The following is a 21,836-nucleotide window of genomic DNA, read 5'->3' as shown; positions in this document are numbered from 1 at the left end:
TTCTTGATCGTAAGAAAAAATTTCATTTGAACTACTCTTGTATACTTTGTCATGTTGAATATATGATTGTAAGATATTGTGCAAGTTCAATTCTAATCAAATATTCGATTGTTGTTTATTATATATTCAGATTCTAGTTAAGCCCAAATTTTAATTTTTGATATATTCTTCGATTTTTATTATACAAACTTTTAGCATGGATTTTATTACTTAATTTGCGAAAGTCAAAGCATATTTTTTTCTAAGTAAAAAAGATTCCTTAAACTTTATGTTTAACCATTTTAAATAATCTCCTATATAATATAGAAAAACAACATAATAACATATGTTAATTTTATTGTTTTAAGTGCTTATGATAAATTGATAATGCCAAAATGTCGGAAAAGAAGTTGAAATCATACTTAATACTTTTTCTATATAAAAAATAATCTCAATATGTTTAAGGGCTCCTTTTTAATTAATATTATGAGACAATGAACATCGATCAAGCGCTTGGCTCGCACTACCCTAAGCCCGGCCCAGGGCAGATGCATCTCTTTTGTAAGAGCTCGTTGGTGCGAATTCAACAATTGTAGGAAGCCGAAAGCTTAATCATACAATGAACAAATAAGTCTCGGGGTGGCAAAATACTAAAATGAGCATGTTCGATGGTTGGTAAAGGGTCAAAACATGTAGTTTTCTTATCTGGTTGAACAAAATGTTTTTAACAAACAATTTTTTTCTTATAAAACTAGTAGAGTTATAAACAAACATTTGATGAGCGAGAAATTAATTTATGATGCTTATATAATAAATGAATGAGCATGAATAAAACTTTATGTTTATTTATTGAATAAACGAACATGAACAAATCTTGTTTCATTTGTTCATTGTAAAAATCTATTGATGCGTATTCATTTACATGTTCATTAAAATAATCTAGACAATAATACTAATTTAGAAATTAGAATATGCTTGCGGATTTGCCTCTTTAACCTATTACTACGATCATATACTAATTTGTTTCTATTCGTTTATGTTAGTTTAGAATATTAACAAATGAACATGTTTGTTTTCTTAACAATCAGACACTCAAAAAAAATATGTGTGTTCATCCTCAGTTTAGATTAAACAAATGTGCACGATCATAGCTCTTCTATGTTCCTTTGGCTCGTTAATAGTTTACAACCTTTGCTAGATATCATCAAAAACTATTCCAGACAAAACTTAAATATAATTTATTGAATTAAATGGTTCTTAAGTAAACGCTTTAAACTTTCTGCCTATAGTCTCTTCAACTTCTAAATTTCAACCCATGATCTTGTCATGAAATTAAGAATCATGTTATAATCTGACTAAATTTCGGCTTCTTTTGGCAGACTCAGATCATGTGAAGGGATCAGTGAACCCATGGAGTCTTTGCGGTCACCAAAGTTGAACTGAAAGCCGTGCTACGTCTGCTACCAATCTGGATCAGCGGTATCACATTCAGAAGTGTGCTTTGCCAAATGGACAATCCTTTCATTCGTTCATTGACACTCAACACCATTGTCCCACTTGCCCAAAAAGGCAAAAACTAATGAGTCACCCAATGGGTTAACCAACTCCAGCAAATCAAGACTGCGCATTTCATTTCAACATTTTTTCTGATGGGATATCGGAAGGCATTAGGTCGGGCAAGTTAATTTCAGTATTTTGGCAAGTGTTTTATATTAGTGGGTGTGTAAGGTTTTCACCCTGTGGGTCAGATGGAGCTTCTTTATGCGCAAATGTCGGGCTTGGTGAAAAGTGGGGGCTCAGTCCTTCGGCTCATGAATATTTGCATTGGGGAACTATACAACATCATTGCTATAAGTATTGTTATAAAAGTGAGCTTATCACAGGGTTCCTGGTTGATACAAGACAATCTGAATTGGGGGTGTTAAATGGGGGGTTGGCGAGACGGGTATGAAATTTTGTTTTGCATGTCATGATTCTCACATGGTTGACACAAACATCACCCGTTTAACTTGAAATTTTGATTTACTTTACTTTTCTAATTTTAATACTCTAAAACTACAATTTTGAACTATAAAACATGACGCTCATTACTCTTATTATATAAATTTTGGGATAATACACTCAAATCAGTATTTCAGACAACACGTTTTCTAGCTTTCTTTTAATAAGCATATTAGACTGGTTCGACCCGTTTAGCTAAACATGCTCATGGCTTCAACACAAAACAAAACTGAACCAAACCCGTTTACACCAGGGGCGTAGCTACTAGCAAGTGCGGGGTGTCCCCCGTCCCCTGTGAAATTTTTTTTAGTGTTAATATACCGAAAAATTCCCGACCGACCCCTTTAAAATGTTGGCACCGACCCCTGTGAAACTTTGAAGCCGTACCCTGTATAATTTCGTGACGACCCCCATGAGATTTTGAGACTAACTCTAAGAAAAAAAACAATGACAATTTTAAAAATATAATTATATAAACGTTATATAAACAATTTTTCCAATTAAATTTGACTTTAATATTAATAAGTCCATTAGTCCAATATCTAATTCAACTTTTAAGCCCAAAACCTAATTCAAACCCTACTCAATTTTTAGCCCAAAACCCAAAATCCCATTCTAACTTCTAAAATTTATTTTTTTGACCGCCTCTGTTGCCTCACTTCGTCCTTTCGATGGATGATGACTATATTAACATACTAACGCCAAGAAAAAAAACAAACATGAAAATCGCCAGTATTATGAGTATGATTGCTTCAATGCGGTTCTAGATTTGCAAATCCAAGAGTTTGGGGAACCGTTTTAACGAGGTAACATCCGAATTAGTTGTTTCGTTGAGTTGTTTGACTCCTTGTGATAATTTTCGAGCATTTTCTATTCCAAAAATATTACTAGTCGAGTTGTACCCATATGATTTTGATGAAAGTGATAAAAGAAGACTCCTGGTTGAACTCGCGACATACATCGATAATTTGAAAGGAGATAAACGATTTAAAAACTTGAATAGTTTAGCAAGTCTTGTTCAATTGATGGTTCAAACAAAGAAACACCATTCCTTTGCATTGGTGTATCGTTTATTAAAGTTAGCTCTCGTATTACCCGTCGTAACCGTAACCGTTGAAAGATTTTTTTCGGCGATGAAGTATGTGAAGTCCGATTTGCGTAATCGAATGAGTGATGAAAAATTAAGCGACAACTGTATTTGTTACATTGAGAAAGACTTTCTTGTCGATGTTAAAGTAGATGATGTAATGGTTAGATTTCAAAAAATGAAAACTCGTAGAGACAACTTTAATATATTTGTTATCTAATATTTTGTTTCGTAATCTTTTTTTTATATTTATGACCCGATTCGACCCGACAGTTGTATTAGTACCGACGATAAAAATTCCCGACCCCTGTGAGAAAATTTTCTGGATCCGCCACTGGTTTACACTACATCCAAACTCGCGAACTTTGTGTTTTGTGTCGTGTCACAATCCCCTATTCACACTATGGGCAACTAGAGAACTTTTGGCTGTTTTGGGTGTGCTAAATCTTGGGATGCTTGTGATTATTGCAAAGTGGCACACGGTCCTTCAAAATGATTATGTGAAGATATTGATTAGGTAAGCTCATTAATGGTTAGTATGAGAATGTAGTGTACTAGTGTAGTGTACTGTGTTTATAAGACACTGTGAGGCTTAGTCTTCGTTCATAGAAAAAAAGGTAATTTACATTGCCAGGTTATCTGAATGTAGTGTTCCGAGCAAGATATCAGTATGGTTTTACTTAGTTGTTAATTAGTAATCATTACAAAAGACCGTAGCGGCGTTACCATTGATTAGTGCTCAGACAAAGTGTGTAATTAGGGATAATTTCGGTGATAATCTACAATAGCACTCTGTTTTCTAGGTCTTACACAAAAAAGGAATTCAAATAATAATGAATATGATAGTGTTTATCTGTAACTTTTTCCAAATATTATAAGGTTCATTATGCAGTGGTGACATATGTACCAAAGCAGTGGTAAAACTTGACCTAATAACCTAAAACAACATCATGCTATGCTTTTATGCATAAAACACAAATATAAAACAAACTAGCAAGCTCTACAAGGTTACACTACCACTTCTAGCAAGTTGAGCCAGTACCTGAACATTAGCTCAACCATCTGTAGCCATAGGCCGAGCCAGGTTCTTCCTTGATTTCCCAAAATGCAGCCTCATCAACCCACTTTCAATATCACTCACAGAACGCCTACCGCCCTCTTCACCATTTGGATACAATTCAGTCTTGTTTCTTGAATAACCGTCATTCTTTTTGTCACTGTGTTTTGACTTATAGCTCCATAAATTAGACACCTTTTTCCACCCGTTCTTAACCGTTCCACAATTGGAAACGCGCGCATTAGAAGCAGATTCCAAATGCCAATCATTGAATTCTCTCTCGGTTATAACCACCTTCGTTTCTTGACCAATAATATCATTCCTCCGCGACACAGATCTTATCAAATTACCCTCGAATCCCGCAGTTTTCGAACAAGAACTCGAACTCTTCATGGAGCTTGAACTACTCCCCGTATTCGACGAACACGAGTCCGAATTAGACTTGGAACTAGACCCCTCTTCCTTCACAGTAACCATCTTATTCACAGGCGGCAAAATCAAATCATCGACAATGGGAAGCATCGGCGTAAGCCGAGGAATCGTTCTCGCAATCATGTATCCATCCCAAGAAGCCCTATGCTCATCATATGTAAACTGCGAATCTTCAACAGAAACCCTAGGCGCCGCATCACATGATCTTCTACCCAATGCATAACCTCCAACTTCCAATTCAATTCGAGAATCCTTAAACCGACTAAAACCCAACCTATCGTTATTATTATTATTATTATTAATATTAATATTATTATCAGTCTGCTTCTTTTCCTTATGCTTAATCCTCCATTTTCGAAGCTTCAGACTGAAAACCGAAGCTGCTTCCCAAATATTCTTCTTTCGGTTTTGTAACTCCAACTCCATCTCAATATGTTCCTTCATTGTTCTCAAATCCTCTTCTTGTTGTTCTTCTTCAATCTCATAATTATCGATTTCGTTCCGCGTAATCTCATCATTCGACATCCTAATTTCGCTACTCGAATCCTCACGATCTTCAATAATCTCCAACACCGGGTCCGAAACATTTAAAAACCCGAGATTCTTTGATTCAACAACGACACCTCGATAACCTCCAATCTTGGTATCATCATCAATACCAAACAGATCCGTGAGACGATTACTAGCCCTAACATCACACGAATTCCGTCGCAGATCTAAACTCGACTCATTCAAAATCTCACATTTCTCAACGGCTACGGATTTGCTCCGTCGAAGCTCCGGTAGTGTAGAGCCACCGGCGTGGTGTCTGGTCCGGCGGCTTAACGGGATGGAGACGATGGTTTCGTTTTTGGTTTGGATGTGATCTGCTGACGTGTCTAGACCGGACAGACGGTCTCGGAGGCATAATGCGCAGAGTCCGATGACTGGCTCGTTAGGGTGACGGTGACAGGATGAACGACGGCGGGTTCGGGTGGAGGTACGGGTGTGGGGATCCGGATCCGAGTTTGATGGGTTTTTACAGGGGGGGTAGACGGAAGAAGAAAGAAAGAGAAAGGAGATCCAGGATTAACCCTAGAGAAACATAAACCTCACTACATTGACAAGGTCAATCAATTAGACTGGTCAAAGTCAAACACTAGAGAAACCTCACTACATTGAAAAATCATAATGTTTTTTCTTTCCGAATGTTCTATACAAACACGTAGTTGACGACGTGTTAGGCATCAACGAGTCTTTCATGACATGTTAGTCACTAACGCACATCTTTCACGACCTATTAGCACTATTAATAGTTTTTTTAATATTACATTATTATATATTACAATTTATAAAAGAAAAACCAAATATGGATAAAAATTAATTATAATAATGTAATATTAAAAAAACAATTAATAGGTTAAACATGTCGTGAAAGACGCGTTAGGGGTTAACAGGTTGTGAATGACGAGCGTTGGAGGCTAACAGATCGTGGAAGACACGTTTGGTGGCCAAACAGATCGTGAAAGACGTGTTGTGGCCTAACACGTCGTCAAATACGTGTTTGTATTTGACATTTTTGAAAACTTTTATTTATAGGGACAAAAATGGAATCTCTCTCCATTAATAATAAGGGTGTATACGGACCGAACTGGACCGGACGAGAGCATGTTCGTGTCCGTCCGTTAAGCTTTTAACGGACAAACGGAAGGTTCACGAACACTCTACCGAACAAAAATTCGTGTCCGCGTCCGTCCATTAAGAAATTGAGTTTGTCCGTGTTCGTCCATGTCCGTCCGTTAATAATGTAAACGGACGTTAACGGACAATAATGGACAAAACGGACAATAATTGACATTAATGGACAAACGAACATGTGAACATTAATGAACGAGGACCACTAATAGACGAGTATAAACGGTTACATATTAATACCGAACATAAATCTAAACAACTTCACATACAAATTTGGAATTACATCATATAACATTCAAATACACTTAACACTTAATATATTAACATAAAGTGGGTCACTATAATATAACAAATATCAAACATGTGTGGTAATACAAAAGCGTGATTAATAACACTAGAAATTTCACAATTAAATTACAATACTGGTTAGATCTAAACACTAACGATTCCGGACGAACATTACCGGACATAATCGGACGAACGTTACCGGACGTTCACGAACACAATCGAACGGACTTGGGCCTTGTCCGTGTTCGTCCGTTAAGCTTACCGAACAAATTTTTTTTGTCCATGTTCGGTTCGTTTATTAAACAGACGAACATAAACAAACTTTTTGCCGAACGGACGACCGGACGTCCGCCAAACATCCGGTTCGCTTACAACCCTAATTAATAAGACATTTTAGGAAGTTTCCTTTGAAAAAGTTGTATTAACAAAATTACTAGCACTTATGACACACCATTAGGCATTAGGCAAGAGGTATGGTCAAAAGAGAAATGTTGGAAAGGAGAATAAGGAGCGCATTTATGGTCATTGCAACTTGTTGACACCATATCATTAGGCTAAGGGTAATGGGGCTTGGTTGAGCCCCAAGTGATCCAATTAAAACCCGACACGTAGGCATTGACGTGGCATAGGATTAAGCCCCTCAACCAAGCTCCACATGGTGTAGTGGTCCAGGTGATCCGGGGCTTGATTGGATTTTTTTTAACACAAAAATACAAAATAAAAATAAAAACCTATCTCTTCCTCCCCCCTCTCCAAACCACCACCACCGTCCACCCCTTCTTTCTCCCTCTCCAAACCACCACCACCGTCCACCCCGATCTCTTCCTCCTCCCTATCACACTGAAATTCCGGCCAGAAACCACCACTTACCTTCACAACCCCAAAACCACCACCATACCTTCTCACAAGTTCCGGCCAGTCGATCTGAACCGAAGGCCACCAAACACGGTACCGCACAGCCACCTGGAGCTACCTATCTCTCTCTCTCTCCAAACAACAGCTTTCTATCTCTCTCTCTCTCTCCAACGGCTCTTTTTATCCAACCAACCCCCGTGGTCTGGCTCGCCCCTCTCTTCGTGCCCCCGCTCGCATGAGGGGTGGTAATGGTGTGCGCAAGCCACGTTTGCAGCCACCTGGATCATCCCCTCTCCTCCGCGCCCCATTACCCACAGCCTTAGCACAATCATAAATCATAAACCAGAAAGCATTGGGTAATACGAGGCCAACCTTAAGTTTGTTTTAGATAACTGTAAGGTCCATATTGGAACAACGAATCAATATAGGTGGATCAAAGTTACAAGTGGAGATGCCAAGACAATCAAAAGGATAACATCTAACGTAAAGACTACGATCATGGAATTGAAAGACATAATGGACCTATTACTGGTATCAATGGACAATTACAGGCTTGTACTCGTGATATGCTTTTTCCCGATGGTAATATCATTTTCCCTTACTGTTTATGAACACACTTTATGAGTTTGCCCAAAATTGAATTGGACATAGCATGTCAAATTAAGACTATGTGAGCAATGCAACTCGAGTTTGGTTTCAAAATGGGGGGGGGGGGACCCCAAAGAGACGATGCACGAGACCAAAATTGTCCTCAAGAGAGACAAGTGCACAATAACAAACTACTTGGCCAAAAGTAATTTTGCATGCACCAGTTGCTAAAATCCAATTGGAAAGACCATTCAATTGAATTTAAGTTGGTTGTCAACACTAGAAAGATTGCAATGGTTTTGGAAGTTGGAAATTTTCTCACATATTTAGGTCCATGGAACCAACGTGAGTGCAAAATGGTCGTTGCACTATGAGATAAGTATATATGCGCTTCCTTTTAGCCATTAAGCCAAAGTGAACCATGTATATCGGGATGTTGCCGCATATGATGATTTAGTAAGGTTTCGGGTACATTTTAATAGGTTTCGGGTAAACTCGAAAAACATGAATAACTTGTTTGACCTCGTTGATCGTAACAAATGCTATTATATCGTTGATCATATTTTGCTCAAGTCTATGTTATATCATCGATTCTATGTTATATTATCGATTACAATATCATCAGTAACATATTTTAATGAACACTGAATGCCATGACGCGATTACGTAATATATTGTGCATATTTGAATAAAGATACTACTATAGTCTTTACTTCATTGTGACATTGAACATGATTTGTATTTAATAAAGGAATAATGGAATATGATCATCATGAACAAATCTTATTAATACGTATGATACAACACATTTTATGTTTAGTCACTTCACTGGTATAAGATTTCAAGGTCAAGAGAGATAGTACCGATGGTCGCATGAATATGATCATGAGACGGTCACACTAATGTTGTTTATTATGTGGTTTAATTTCACACCACACGCATTCTTGTTCAGTTGTAGCCCGATTTCTTCTCCTAAGAGTTGGTCGTTGATTCGACCCTCGACGCCTTAGTTTGGTTTGAAATCGAGCAGCTTGGTTCGGCTTTGTTTTGCTTGGTTTCGTATGAATTTTTAACATGAAGTTACTAAAACTCCAAACTGTCATTAATTCAATACTTTTAACAAAAAAATGTCTAGACTTTCAACACTAAAATGTTTAAAACTCAAAGTGTGCAAGAAAACATACACAATAAGTTAGACAAAGATACTTGATCGATATTTTCTCCTAACTAAACAAACAATTCGTGTATCAAGCGTGACGAGAACCGATAGCTAGAGTTTCAAAGTTGTAATCGTCGTACCGAACGATGGAATGAGAGGAACCATGTGGAATTTGAAAGTACTGAACAAAGTGGTTCGTGTTTAAATTAAATTATTATGAAGTCAACAAAAAAAAATAAATTTATATATCTTTAAAATTTTGTATACATACATATTATTATATATAACAAATAGAAAGTTTGGTGCCGCAAATGCCTTATTGGGCCACTTGGCGGCACTGAACTGGTCCGAAAAGTTTGTTTTTGTTTCTTTAGTTCAGTCATCATAACGAAAACCGAGTGAAGATCAATTTTTGTGTGTTTTCTTTTGTTTTTGTTTCGGGATCGACAACGATCAACTTTTACCACCACACGAATTTTACCGACTGACGTCACCCTATTGGTCCACCTCAACTTTTATACATTTTTGTTTTATTTTTAGTTTTAATTACGGTACAATAACAAACATCACCGAAACGACCGAATTCGTGTCGACTTACTGGGTCAATGCTTTGGGGCTGACAACACTTGAGTTTAACCACTGTCCGAGTTTAACTAACTTACTCGGCGCAACGTCCCGGGTAAAAAACTAGTTATATATAAATATTAAACTAAAATAATTCGAGCAAAACAAGTCGAGCAAAGCTCTGTTTATGGCTGGCTTGTTTTCAAATCGAACTAATTCAATCGGCTCATTTCTAAACCGAGTCGAAATCAAACAAACATTTTTCAAGCTAGCAACGAACAGTTGTTCGTTTGAACCGAACTTGATGTAATTTTGAAATTCAAAAAATAATATCAGGAAATTATTATACTCACACATACGGCACTCCCTATATAAAAAACACACTTCTACAAAGACTACACACATACCATACCATACCATACCATACCTCCAGATCCATATCCAAACCCTAATTCCAAAATGCGTGAAATCCTCCACATCCAGGGCGGCCAATGCGGCAACCAGATCGGAGCCAAGTTCTGGGAAGTCATCTGCGCCGAGCACGGCATCGACGTCACCGGCAAGTACACCGGCGACTCCATCCTCCAGCTCGAGCGGATCAACGTCTACTACAACGAGGCCAGCGGCGGAAGGTTCGTTCCACGCGCCGTCCTCATGGATCTCGAGCCAGGTACCATGGACAGCCTCAGATCTGGCGCCTACGGTCAGATTTTCAGGCCGGATAACTTCGTCTTTGGTCAGAGCGGTGCTGGTAATAATTGGGCCAAAGGTCACTATACTGAAGGCGCTGAGTTGATTGACTCCGTTTTGGACGTTGTTAGGAAGGAAGCGGAGAATTGTGATTGCTTGCAAGGTATATAATTATATTATACATACATATATGTTTACTGTTGGATATACGAATATACGTCTTTTTGTTTGAATAATTATACTATAAGTTATCAGTTGGTGATATTTTGCAAGTTTATTTACTATTTTTAGGTTATGGTTTTTGATATAGATAGCTAATTGATAATCGTTGGATGCTGTGTTAGAAATGATAGATCTACAATGTGTTTAGGGATATGTGTGTGTGTGTGTGTGTGTTTGTTTGAAAATTTATGCTAAAAGTTATTAGTTGGTGATATTTTGCAAGTGTATTTACTATTTTTAGGTTATGGTTTTTGATATAGGTAGCTAATTGATTATACTGTTGGATGATGTGTTAGAAATGATAGATCCATAGTTACCAAATGTGATAAGCGCTCGAAAGCGTTGAGGCTGGGCCTAGCGCCCAGGCGATAAGCGCAAAAAAAGCACCCGATTTTAAAAAAAAGCGCACATTAAAAAAACAAATTTTTAAACTAAAATAGAACATCTTAATAAGAAAACATACATTCATTCTTGAAATAGTTCATAGAACAACCAAAATCCAAAACATGAAGTACATCTTAATAATTAGAAAAACCTAATCATTAACACATCTGTCAAGAACGACATTCATTTTATCTGTCAAGAACAACAATTTGATCCATTAACACATTTATCATAATATCCAGATTTCCAAAAATTAAAAAACTAAAACCTAATTACAAATTCTAAATATTTTAATCATTTAGTAACTGAAGTCAAATGATATTTAAATGATATTTAATACGCATGGGAAGTTTGGGAAAAGATTTTGGTGCTTTAATAGTGGATTTATAGGTACTCCTAGAGAATAGGAACAGGTTGTTTAAATGATATTTAACATGCATGGGAAGTTGGGATCATATTAATAGCGCTTTAAATACCTGAGGCATGCAAGTCGCAATTAATGCGCCTGGCGCTTTAAATGCGCTTAAGCGCAAAAGGCGCTCGATTTTAACAACTATGGATAGATCTACAACTTATTTACATTTAGACATGTTTTGTATGAGTATTTATGCTTAAAGTTATCAGTTGGTGATATTCTGCAAGTGTATTCGTCAGTTTTTCATGTTCTAATCGATAGATCTACTATGTGTTTGTGATATAGATGGGATGAATTCTGTGTGCCCTAATTCTTATGCGTGGCCTTTTTGTATCATTGGTTTGTGTATATAGATGATAGATCTTTTTAATGCAGATATTAAGAAACCTTTTAGTGATTTGTTCTTTGTTCAGAATTAAGCCTGATGTTTTTGCTGTGTTCACAAGTGTTAGTAATCTGTGTATTTCATGTTACTCATGAATATTGTTCATAGTTTTGAATGGTAGTTGCAGATCTTATATTAATAATAATAATAATCTGTGATTTGCAGGTTTTCAGGTGTGCCATTCTCTAGGAGGCGGTACAGGATCTGGTATGGGGACTCTTTTAATTTCAAAGATCAGGGAAGAATATCCAGACCGGATGATGATGACCTTCTCTGTGTTCCCTTCACCTAAGGTTTCAGACACTGTTGTTGAGCCTTACAATGCCACGTTGTCTGTTCACCAGCTTGTTGAAAACGCTGATGAATGTATGGTTCTTGATAATGAAGCCTTATATGACATCTGCTTTAGAACCCTCAAGCTCACAACTCCAAGCTGTAAGTTTTTAATACTGTTGAGTGTATATGATATTGTGCATTTGTTGATTTTATACTTCCTAACAATTTTTTTTACAGTTGGTGATCTGAACCATCTCATATCAGCAACCATGTCGGGAGTCACATGCTGTTTACGTTTTCCCGGGCAACTCAACTCTGACCTAAGAAAACTTGCAGTAAACCTTATCCCATTCCCGCGTCTCCACTTCTTCATGGTCGGTTTTGCTCCACTTACCTCACGTGGATCCCAGCAATACCGTGCTCTAACTGTACCTGAGCTCACACAACAAATGTGGGATGCCAAGAACATGATGTGTGCAGCTGACCCGAGACACGGTCGTTACTTAACTGCATCCGCCATCTACCGCGGTAAAATGAGTACCAAGGAAGTTGATGAACAAATGCTCAATGTTCAAAACAAGAATTCGTCTTACTTTGTTGAATGGATTCCTAATAATGTGAAGTCAACTGTTTGTGACATCCCACCAACTGGTCTAAAGATGGCGTCTACCTTTATTGGCAACTCGACTTCAATTCAAGAAATGTTTAGGCGTGTTAGTGAGCAGTTTACTGCTATGTTTAGGAGGAAGGCTTTCTTGCATTGGTATACTGGTGAAGGTATGGATGAGATGGAGTTTACCGAGGCTGAGAGCAACATGAATGATTTGGTGTCGGAGTATCAGCAGTATCAGGATGCTACTGCTGACGAGGATGAGTACGAGGAGGAAGAAGAGGGCGAGGGCGAGTATGAACAGTGAATGAATGGAAACTAGTGAAGTTGGTTTGTGTTGAGTGTGTTTGTAATCTAAATTGCTATTGTTTGTTTGAATTTGGAGGCTGGCTGGTTTAGTTTGTGAAAACTTTAGCTGGATGTGAATGTGTTTTGCTTTATGTTGGGATTATAATCATTTACTTGTTTTGTACCTTTTTGGGTGAATATCTTTGTTGAAATTGCACGAATGCTTAAAAGTGTTTTGATTGGAAAGTGGCCTTGGTTTACAACTTTTAGAAAGTTGCTGAAGGCAACACTTTACTACCGTTATGTTGTCTATAGCCTCTCAAACTTCATTCTAAATTTCTAATTGAACATCCCTTATGTAATAAATCTGATGTTATCTCGCACCTACTCTCTGTCTCAATAAAATAACAGGCCAAATAATATGATTCACAATTAACATTTAGCACTATTCTTTTGCAAGCTCAAATTCATCCTGGATATCAGATTGAGACTATTCATATGGCCAGACTTTAGCATTCTCATGGCTAGGCACATGGTAGCGTGTGTAGTCATTGATGGGGGCAAAATTTGACCAACTTGATCAGAATTCTTTTCCAATGGCTTGTAGAGAAGCAGGTGTGAGAAATAAGGAAATCAAGTCTTGTATGGAGAAGGCGAGGGAAGGAGTGGTCAGCCGGAAGAAAAATTTGAGTATGAAAGATAAAATGCCTATTTAGTGGCACGATGTTCTTGCCAAAGGTGGTGTTGTCATGTGAGGGTTGTTTAGTGCGAGATGGTATCATAGTAGTATTGTCATGGTGAGGTCAATGTGAAGGTGTAAGGTAGTCTTCGATAGTGTTATTGGTGAATTGTACCATTATAAGTTACAAAAATGGTGTGTAATACGGAGTAAAACTCAAAAAATTACTAATGATTTTTATTACAAACAATATGCATGGTGTGGATATTGTTCATTTCGAATCTCGATCATTGAATGTCATGTGTTGTATATGCTATTAGAATATAAGAGACTCCATAATACAAGATCAAACCACCACGCGCACCTTCTTAGATTAGAGGTGATGGTTTCTACTAAGTCTGGTTCTCATCACTCGTGTTTATTTTTAACCCTTCATAGACATGGGATTTTCATTTCTTGTCAATGTTTTTTTTGTTTTGTTAACTAGAAAGGTATTATAATTTTTTGTAAATTTTTTTTTTATTTTTATATTAATTTCTTGTATATTTTATGAATTGACAAAATATTAATTTTTTTTATAATTAAATCATCCAACGTACTTGTTTATGTTAAAAAATTTAATGTATTGATCTCTTTTTAAAATGTTTCATTAAGAATAAACCTAACTACTTATATATAAACTAGTAACTTGTTTATAAATATCCAAGTCTAAACTAGCATTCTTTACAAATGAGTCAATAATATTTGGGAATTAGTTTTTTCATTTGAACCTTTTTTCTTTCCCTCTTTTCTGTTGCTTGATGTGAGCCATGTGGCTCGTGTATTTGCACAGGGTTAGGGGGAGGGCGGCCCCTTCACAATATGATGGACACAACCTTATCCTATACTTTGCGCATGCCGTTTCCAATAGCTTGAACCCATGACATCAAGGTCACAAAAACAACAAACAACCTAACCAGTCGCGTCAAGATACGCCCTCTGGTTTGGACTTTCATTTCCTAAATAAAGGACCATGTTTGCCAAATTATTCTATGTATCAGAGCTGTTTGATATTAGGTTGCAAACATAATAAACCAAACCGAAACGCAACTGTTTAAAACCGAACTGAATTACATACTCGGTTTCTGGTTTCAAAAATCTGAATCTGAGTCAAATGAAATAACAAATAATGGTTAGTTTAGTTTTGTAAATTAGTCCAATCCAATTACAAATTTACAACCTCAGCCTAATCTTATTTAGCACAACACCAATCCGTTTATGTACACATTATATTAAAAGTTTAAAACCTTAAACCCAAATGGAAAAATCAACCTTAGCTCTTATATTATTAATATGATATATACAACCAAACAAGTTTACCAAACAAAATCATTCAAACATGCAGCTAAACATGCCAAACAAACCTTCAGTTTCCACCTAACACTAGATTCATCCATAATTACATAATCAAGATTTCATAGCTATAACGAAGTAACCTTACCCGTTGCACCTCTCTTAATACGAGGAATCGGGGTATACATTCTAGGAACCTGCTGTGGACTGTGCGTTTTTAGCTGTGCATGCTGAGTCAGCTTCCGGGATTCCACATACGATATACATATTGAAAATGTTTGCAGAGGCGACAACGATGAATTGTAGTCGATTGAAAATATACCTTCCTTCAAAGGAGAAAGACTAAAAACAGGCCTCTTGTTTTGAAACTCACCCTGCTAATAAATTATACAAAAAATAACTGATTATATATATATTTGAACATATTATATTAATTTGAATAATAAGATGATACCTGAGAGTAAAGCTCAAATCTTGAACCATTAGGCGGCACCTGATTAGAAAGGGTTCTTAATATGCACCCCACATCCCAACCACCACAATCACACACCCCACCGGACCGCCATCGGTCAACCAACGGTGAAGGTTGAGCTTTAACTGGCACACCATGACTGCCGCCAGGTAGGATAACCGTGTGATTACCTTCACCATTCGACTTTCTTGATAACTTAACAACAATGGCTTCAAGTTCTTCTTGTGGATGGACATTCGGGTTCACAGAAAACAAAACATATTCCTGAGTGTCACGATCAGAACCCGAAACTGAAACCTTCATTTGAGCTGTAATGTTAGGTACATAACTGTTATCTTTACTTTTGTTACCATAAGTTAACCAACTTATGTTCTTGTTCTTCACTTCATGGACAGTGAAAAATGTATATAACGAGTTTTTGTTATTATTTGTCACTGTAGCTGCAAGTATTTCCGCGTCGTTTTCAACTGCAAATGTAAACAAAAGACGCTCGTTCTTAACAGTTGTCTGAAAAAGAGCTTGCTTTCTTGATGATGATGATGATGATGACGAACCATCTTCGACCCTAATTTCCTTTTCAAAATCAAGTTTCACTTTTGCTTTTGTTCTTAAATCTTCATGGCCCGTCTCCTTTGAAGAAAATATCGGGTCTAATAACCTCCTTAACGGGCTTGAAGACCGGTTACTATCCTTATTTGAACTTTGAGAAACCGGAGAATCTGGTCTTTCTGTAGCAGATTTAAAACCAAAGCTAAGACGACGAAGCGGGGATACACTTCTAGATATTAAACCCGATCTCTTGGGAGAACTGGTTAAACTTTTTCTTTCGGGGGTCTTCTTGGGAGAATTGGTTAAACTTTTTCTTTCCGGGGTCTTGTTTCTTGAAAAAGCAAGTTCACTTTGTGAGTTTTTCACGTTTATAGCTTCATATTGAAATGTGGGCACATTTGAAGAGTTATTATTATTAACCGACTCGTCTTGGATCTTCAACTTCCCCTTTAAACATGATTGTTTTGAATCATTTTGAAAATATTGAGACTTTTGAACACATGTAAAATCTTGATTAGGAGAATCTTTGAAATGAGATCGAAGAGTTACGCGATGAGCTTTTTGGCGAGCAGGTGAACGGCTTTGATCTCTACTAAATCTAGGAGACGATCCATCAGCCGAAAACAATGAAGAATAACTGCTACATGGAGATTCTTTGATGTTTTTAACCAACCCGTGTTTATAATGTTGGTTTTGCCATTTCTCTAAGCGGCCCCAGTCCATGACTCCAAAGCTCAAAGCTTGATCTTGATTTGGGTTTCCCCTTTCGAGATAACTCGGTAGATGTTTCATGTGTTTGACGATTCCTTCCGTCTCCGTTGACTTCTGCTTTTGGTCGAAGTTTGAAGGTGATGGCTTCATCTCGGATACATTCTTTACTGCTCTGGAACGAAACTTTTCCAATTCGAATTTGTCACGTAATGTGGCGCGAGTTGATCTACGGTCAGCCATATTACGCGTTTAAGATGTTTTTTCAACAAACTTCACATACGAAATGATTGAAACCGAGCTACGTTCTTGACTAGATTCTGTCCTCTAAACTCTTCTGAAAAGAACAATACATATTTGAAATCAGTCAAACAGTCTATATTGAAATCAACAATCTCATACACACAATAACAAATATAAAAAATAAAGATAATATTGTGATATTCATTCAGAATCTATAAGAGTATATCATATTCCAGATTTTGAAGATGGTGAATTACAAGAAATAAAAACTGAAACTGAATCTGGTGATCCTGAAAAATGATTACCATGAGTTTGCAGAAAAATCACATGAAGCACATGAATAAGATTCCCTGGTGATGAAAAGGAATAATTCAAAAGAAGATTTTGACAGGGGAAACAACAACAATAACCAAAAAGCAAGCAGCAAAAGTAATTAAGTGGAAAATAAATTAAGGGCTTGTGCACATGCTTCCTTTTGCTCCACTTACATTACATCATGATAAATAAAATTATCTTAACAATAATAATCCACACAAAAGTAGACCCTGTATCTACAAGCATATACACACTAAAGTATACCCATATTCAAGATGTGATTCATCTTCAAAAGCAAAAAAGTACCCTTATGTAAAAGTGTTTTTTTGGCCATAAAACTATTAATAACATAAGAAAACAGACAAGCAATCTTAGATTTTTACACTAAAGAAAAACTTTATAAAGCATAAACAAACAAACAGAACATGAATAGACCAGCAATTTGTGTAAGGATTAAAGAAATACTCACTGAGGCATTTCGTCGAACAGTTATCAGACGCAAATTCACAAACTTTAAAATGAAGAACAATCTGTCGGTGGACAGTGGGAAATCAAAGTTAAACCTCAACACACCGACGAAGCCTGCATTTTCCAAGAAAACCCAGAAAGAAATTTTGGACCTTTGTACTTGTTGTTATTCACCGAAATCAAAAGAAAAAAAATACAGAAAAAGTGTTAAAAAACTTTTGGGGTTGATTTGTAGAAAGTAGAAAGTATGGTGTGAAAGAGTTTGGGGTGGAAGACATCTAAGAGCTGAGTGTGTGTGTGTGTCAGAGAGAGGTCGTTTTCCATCGGACGGCTGATAGAAGAAGATATATTAGATGGTGAATCATGTGGGACCCACTCAGATTGTCTTTATTATTGGATGCTCAAAAGGCTATGCTTTATGTCTTCATAAATAAAGGCTTTGTAATGTTAATAAAAGTTGCTCCTTAAATAATAAATATCAAGAGATTTTACTCTTCTTTATTTATTTATGTGAAACTAGTTTTTATCCCTGTATTACAGGGACTGTTTTACATTACTCGTTTTCAATATTTATATATTTTTAGGTTTAATTTTATTTATTGTAATGAAATTTATAATATACTTAGAGTTTGATGATAAAAAGGTTTCACAAATAACTAAGATGTTATAATCCGGTTTAAAAGTTATTTAGGTTTGGTAAGACCCAAAACCCGCTTATTTTTTTACTATAAAGTTGTTTTTTAATTATAAATAATATCTTATAAAAAATAATATAATAATTTTTAGTATATCCTATTTTATAGGATTTTCACATCAATAATTTGCTGAGAATACTTTTTAATTTGATGAGATGTTATAACCCGTTTAAAGAATATCTGGGTTTGGTAAGACCCATACCCGTGAATTCGGGTCAAATGCATGAGAAGTCTCCATTTAAAAATAAAGCAAATACGGTGACCCCAAAAAAAGGGGAGCGACCACATCACGACACCTAGGATTTTTGGGTTTTCGTTTATATATATTATAGATTTGTTACAAGTTATTTAGACTTACTTTCAATGTCAAAATTTGAAAATATATGTACACATAACTTTATGTCATAGCTTGTTTGATGTGGACCGACTAGATTGTGATACGCGACCTTTTTAGCACAATTTATGCCGGATGAGCTTCGTTTGTGCTTAACTCACGTCGGATGACTTTTGAGACCAAAAAAGCGAGACACGCCATCTTTGGATACAATCCATATGGGACCAATTTGTATGTCGGTGGTGTAAGTTTTTTCCTTATTTTATCATTTAATAACTTTTCTTTTTGAATGTTGAATTTCTTTTTAATCCTTGTCTTATGGGGACTTGAATCTAGGGGTGAGCAATAACTGATACCGAGCCGGAAACTGATAAAACCGAACTAAATTAATCAAAAACCGGTTAACCGAAAACTAAATTAACTGAATATCGGTTATTTTTTATACCTTTGGCTAACCGAAATTAACCGAACCAAACCGAATCATTCATATTATTTTATATTTTCAATCTATATTCATATATTTTTTTGTTTATGAGAACCATGTTTATAGATTCATTTTCATATTTCCCTTCCATTCTTAATAGTATGTATCCCTTGGTTTTTATATGGATAACTATCGAGAAATGTATTTTTTAAAACAAAGTTTCCGCCCCACATCGCTTGGGAGAGGAAAAACCTAGGGCTATAAATAAACCGGACATCCGTTCGGTAAGAAGTACGTTTATGTTCGTCCGTTTAATTAACGAATTGGAAATGAACAAAAAGTTTTCGTTCGGTAAGCTTAACGGACGAACACGGACATATGCCGCGTTCGTTCAGTAGTATTCATGACTGTCCGGTAACATCCGTTAGATAACGCTCATCCGGTAATATATAATATTTTGTAATTAATATGTTTTATTTATGTGGTTTTCTACCAGATTATCCAGACCTCATGGCCTCATATACAAACCAAGTGAGAAATAAGAAAAACCCTAATCATTCATGCTCTTTTGTTCGGTAGAGTCGTTTATGTATGCTTGACCATTAACATTAATGTCTGCTATTGTTCATTTGTCCATTAGTGTATGCTTGTTAATTTGTCCATTAGAGTCCGTAAGGGTCTGTTAGTGTTAGTTTGTCCGTTAGTTTCTGTTTACAATATTAACGAACGGACACGAACAAACTTAATTCCTTAATGAACGGAAACATACACGATTTTTTGTTTGGTAGAGTGTCCATAAACCGTCCGCTTGTCCAACAAAAGCTTAAGGAACAAACACGAGCAAGGTCTCACCCGGTTTGATTTGGTCCGTTTAAAGCCTTAGGAAAACCAAAGAAATATGTAGCCTATGTAAGAAAGCATGCACCCATAGCAAACAATGTAATTTATTTTGTGCATTTAGCACGTTATCTAAAGTAGATGAATGTTGATTATTAAGCCCATTGGCCTTTATATGACGAGTTGAAAATTTTGGCACTTGGTCTTCGGTTAATAACCGAACAAAAATATAAAATGAACCAAAACTGATGAATAATCTAAATAATCAAACCGACTTTTGGTTATCGGCACTAATGTCTTTTTACATATTTATTTGAAAGTAATAACTATGATCAAACCTCGTGGTGGGAAAAAAAAGCCTTTTGATATACTTTTAAACCAACACTCACGTTGGCCTTGATCATTTAGTTGTCTCGTCTCCTAAAATTCCGGTTGTCTTCCCCGATCACTAGTCGTGTGAATGGGTCGGTCTAATTCGGTTTTAGGCTAAAACCGAAATTTCAAATTTTGAGTTTTAAAAAACCGTTCGTTTTCGTTTTTTTTTAAGTTTTTAGTTGGGTTCTAATTCGATAATTTTTAGTTTTGACATTTAGGCTTGAAAATTTTGGAGAAACAATGGCAAAATGTAACATCCCAGCTATCGCCGCACCATAATATTGTCCGCTTTGGCTAGTACGTACCACCATCGCCTCACAGATTTGCTTTTGGTTACCCAGGTGAAGACTTCACAGGAGGTCACCCAACCTGAAACTACTTCCACCTGAGCACGCTTAACTGTGAAGTTCTCCTCTCATCCACTACCATTAAGCTCCCAAAATGTGTTATGATGAGGAATATATCTACCTCTTTGTAAATAATGTTTTGTTCTCCTCCCCAGCCGATATGGGATGTTACAATCTGTAATAACCCAGTTACCGCCGCATCATAATATTGTCCGTTTTGTCCGGGACGTACCACCATCGCCTCATGGATTTGCTTTCGGTTGCCCAGGTGGAGACTTCCCCGGATGTCACACCTCCTAATACTACTCCCTTCTAAGCACGCTTAACTATGAAATTCTCATCTCATCCACTATCATTAGGCGTCTAAAACGCGTTATGATAGGGAGGGTACCTACCTACTTATATATAAGGTTTCGTTCGCTTACCAAACCGATGTGGGATGTCACATAATCCACCCCTTCGGGGTCCAGCGTCCTTGCGGGACCTAGCATCACCGGTCTGGCCCTAGCTATGATACCATCTGTAACAGCCCAGCTATCGTCGCACCATAATATTGTCTACTTTGGCCGGGACGTATCACCATCGCCTCACGGATTTGCTTTTGGTTGCTAATGTGATAAAAACAGTCAATTAAATATCAACTAAATTAAACAAGTAATAAAACAAGACTTAAGACTCAACTACGAAAAACACCAACAAGTGAAGTGATCAGTTGTACTAAAGCTAAGTAAGTTCGGAATATCGAACCCACAGGACTCTATAAATTACGTAAATTAACTAATTAGACTCGACTTACGACACGACTATTTATAATTAATGTTTTAAGGGGGCTTTTAAACTAATATTAAACTAAGAAATTAAATAAACAAGTAAACTAAAAACAAGCAACCAAAACCAAGATCGAAACCAATAAGAGAAGGAATCTACCTAGGTAAGAACCCATGAATCAACAATCATCAAGCAATGGACAAATAACATGATATGGAAACTGATTTCTAAATATATTCACCTAACAAACCCTAAAGGACCCTTGACCGAATCAAACGAAATCCCAAAGAACAATTATTAGATTATTAAGCAATCAGTTATATTGATTTCCTTACA

General features: G+C 36.6%; 3 protein-coding genes across 7 annotated transcripts; 1 reads left to right on the top strand and 2 right to left on the bottom strand.

Annotated features, from left to right (window-relative positions):
• Positions 1-3,735: 3,735 nt before the first annotated feature.
• On the bottom strand, positions 3,736-5,579 carry LOC143542110 (protein OCTOPUS-like; the record flags this gene model as incomplete). The annotated part of the gene is made up of 1 exon (XM_077034771.1): positions 3,736-5,579. A coding segment is annotated over one exon (1,458 nt), but the record flags the coding sequence as incomplete, so codon positions are not given.
• A 4,487-nt stretch (positions 5,580-10,066) lies between these two features.
• On the top strand, positions 10,067-13,140 carry LOC143542117 (tubulin beta-2 chain-like). The gene is made up of 3 exons (XM_077034784.1): positions 10,067-10,537; positions 11,946-12,215; positions 12,294-13,140. Exons 1-3 carry the CDS (start codon positions 10,144-10,146, stop codon positions 12,971-12,973), a joined length of 1,344 nt encoding a protein of 447 aa, XP_076890899.1. The 5' UTR covers positions 10,067-10,143; the 3' UTR covers positions 12,974-13,140.
• Positions 13,141-14,906: 1,766 nt separating this feature from the next.
• LOC143542116 (uncharacterized) lies at positions 14,907-17,894 on the bottom strand. Of its 5 annotated transcripts, none has more exons than XM_077034783.1 (3): positions 17,722-17,894; positions 15,420-17,031; positions 14,907-15,339 (listed from the first exon to the last, which is right to left on the bottom strand). In XM_077034783.1, the coding sequence occupies exons 2-3, from the start codon at positions 16,935-16,937 to the stop codon at positions 15,094-15,096; spliced, it is 1,764 nt and encodes a 587-aa protein (XP_076890898.1). In that variant the 5' UTR covers positions 16,938-17,031; positions 17,722-17,894; the 3' UTR covers positions 14,907-15,093. The 5 variants fall into 5 exon arrangements, with proteins under 5 accessions (XP_076890898.1, XP_076890897.1, XP_076890893.1 ...); XM_077034782.1 differs by having other exon boundaries at positions 14,907-15,342; positions 15,420-17,021; positions 17,722-17,879; XM_077034778.1 differs by having other exon boundaries at positions 14,908-15,342.
• Positions 17,895-21,836: the final 3,942 nt, after the last annotated feature.

Source organism: Bidens hawaiensis, unplaced genomic scaffold (assembly GCF_021521415.1).
Source record: "Bidens hawaiensis isolate Kalapana, Puna unplaced genomic scaffold, B.hawaiensis_p1.1 tig00012782_1, whole genome shotgun sequence".
Classification (NCBI taxonomy): Eukaryota; Viridiplantae; Streptophyta; class Magnoliopsida; order Asterales; family Asteraceae; genus Bidens; species Bidens hawaiensis.
The sequence above is the reverse complement of the archived record's forward strand: the minus strand, read 5'-3'. Positions and strand labels throughout refer to the sequence as shown.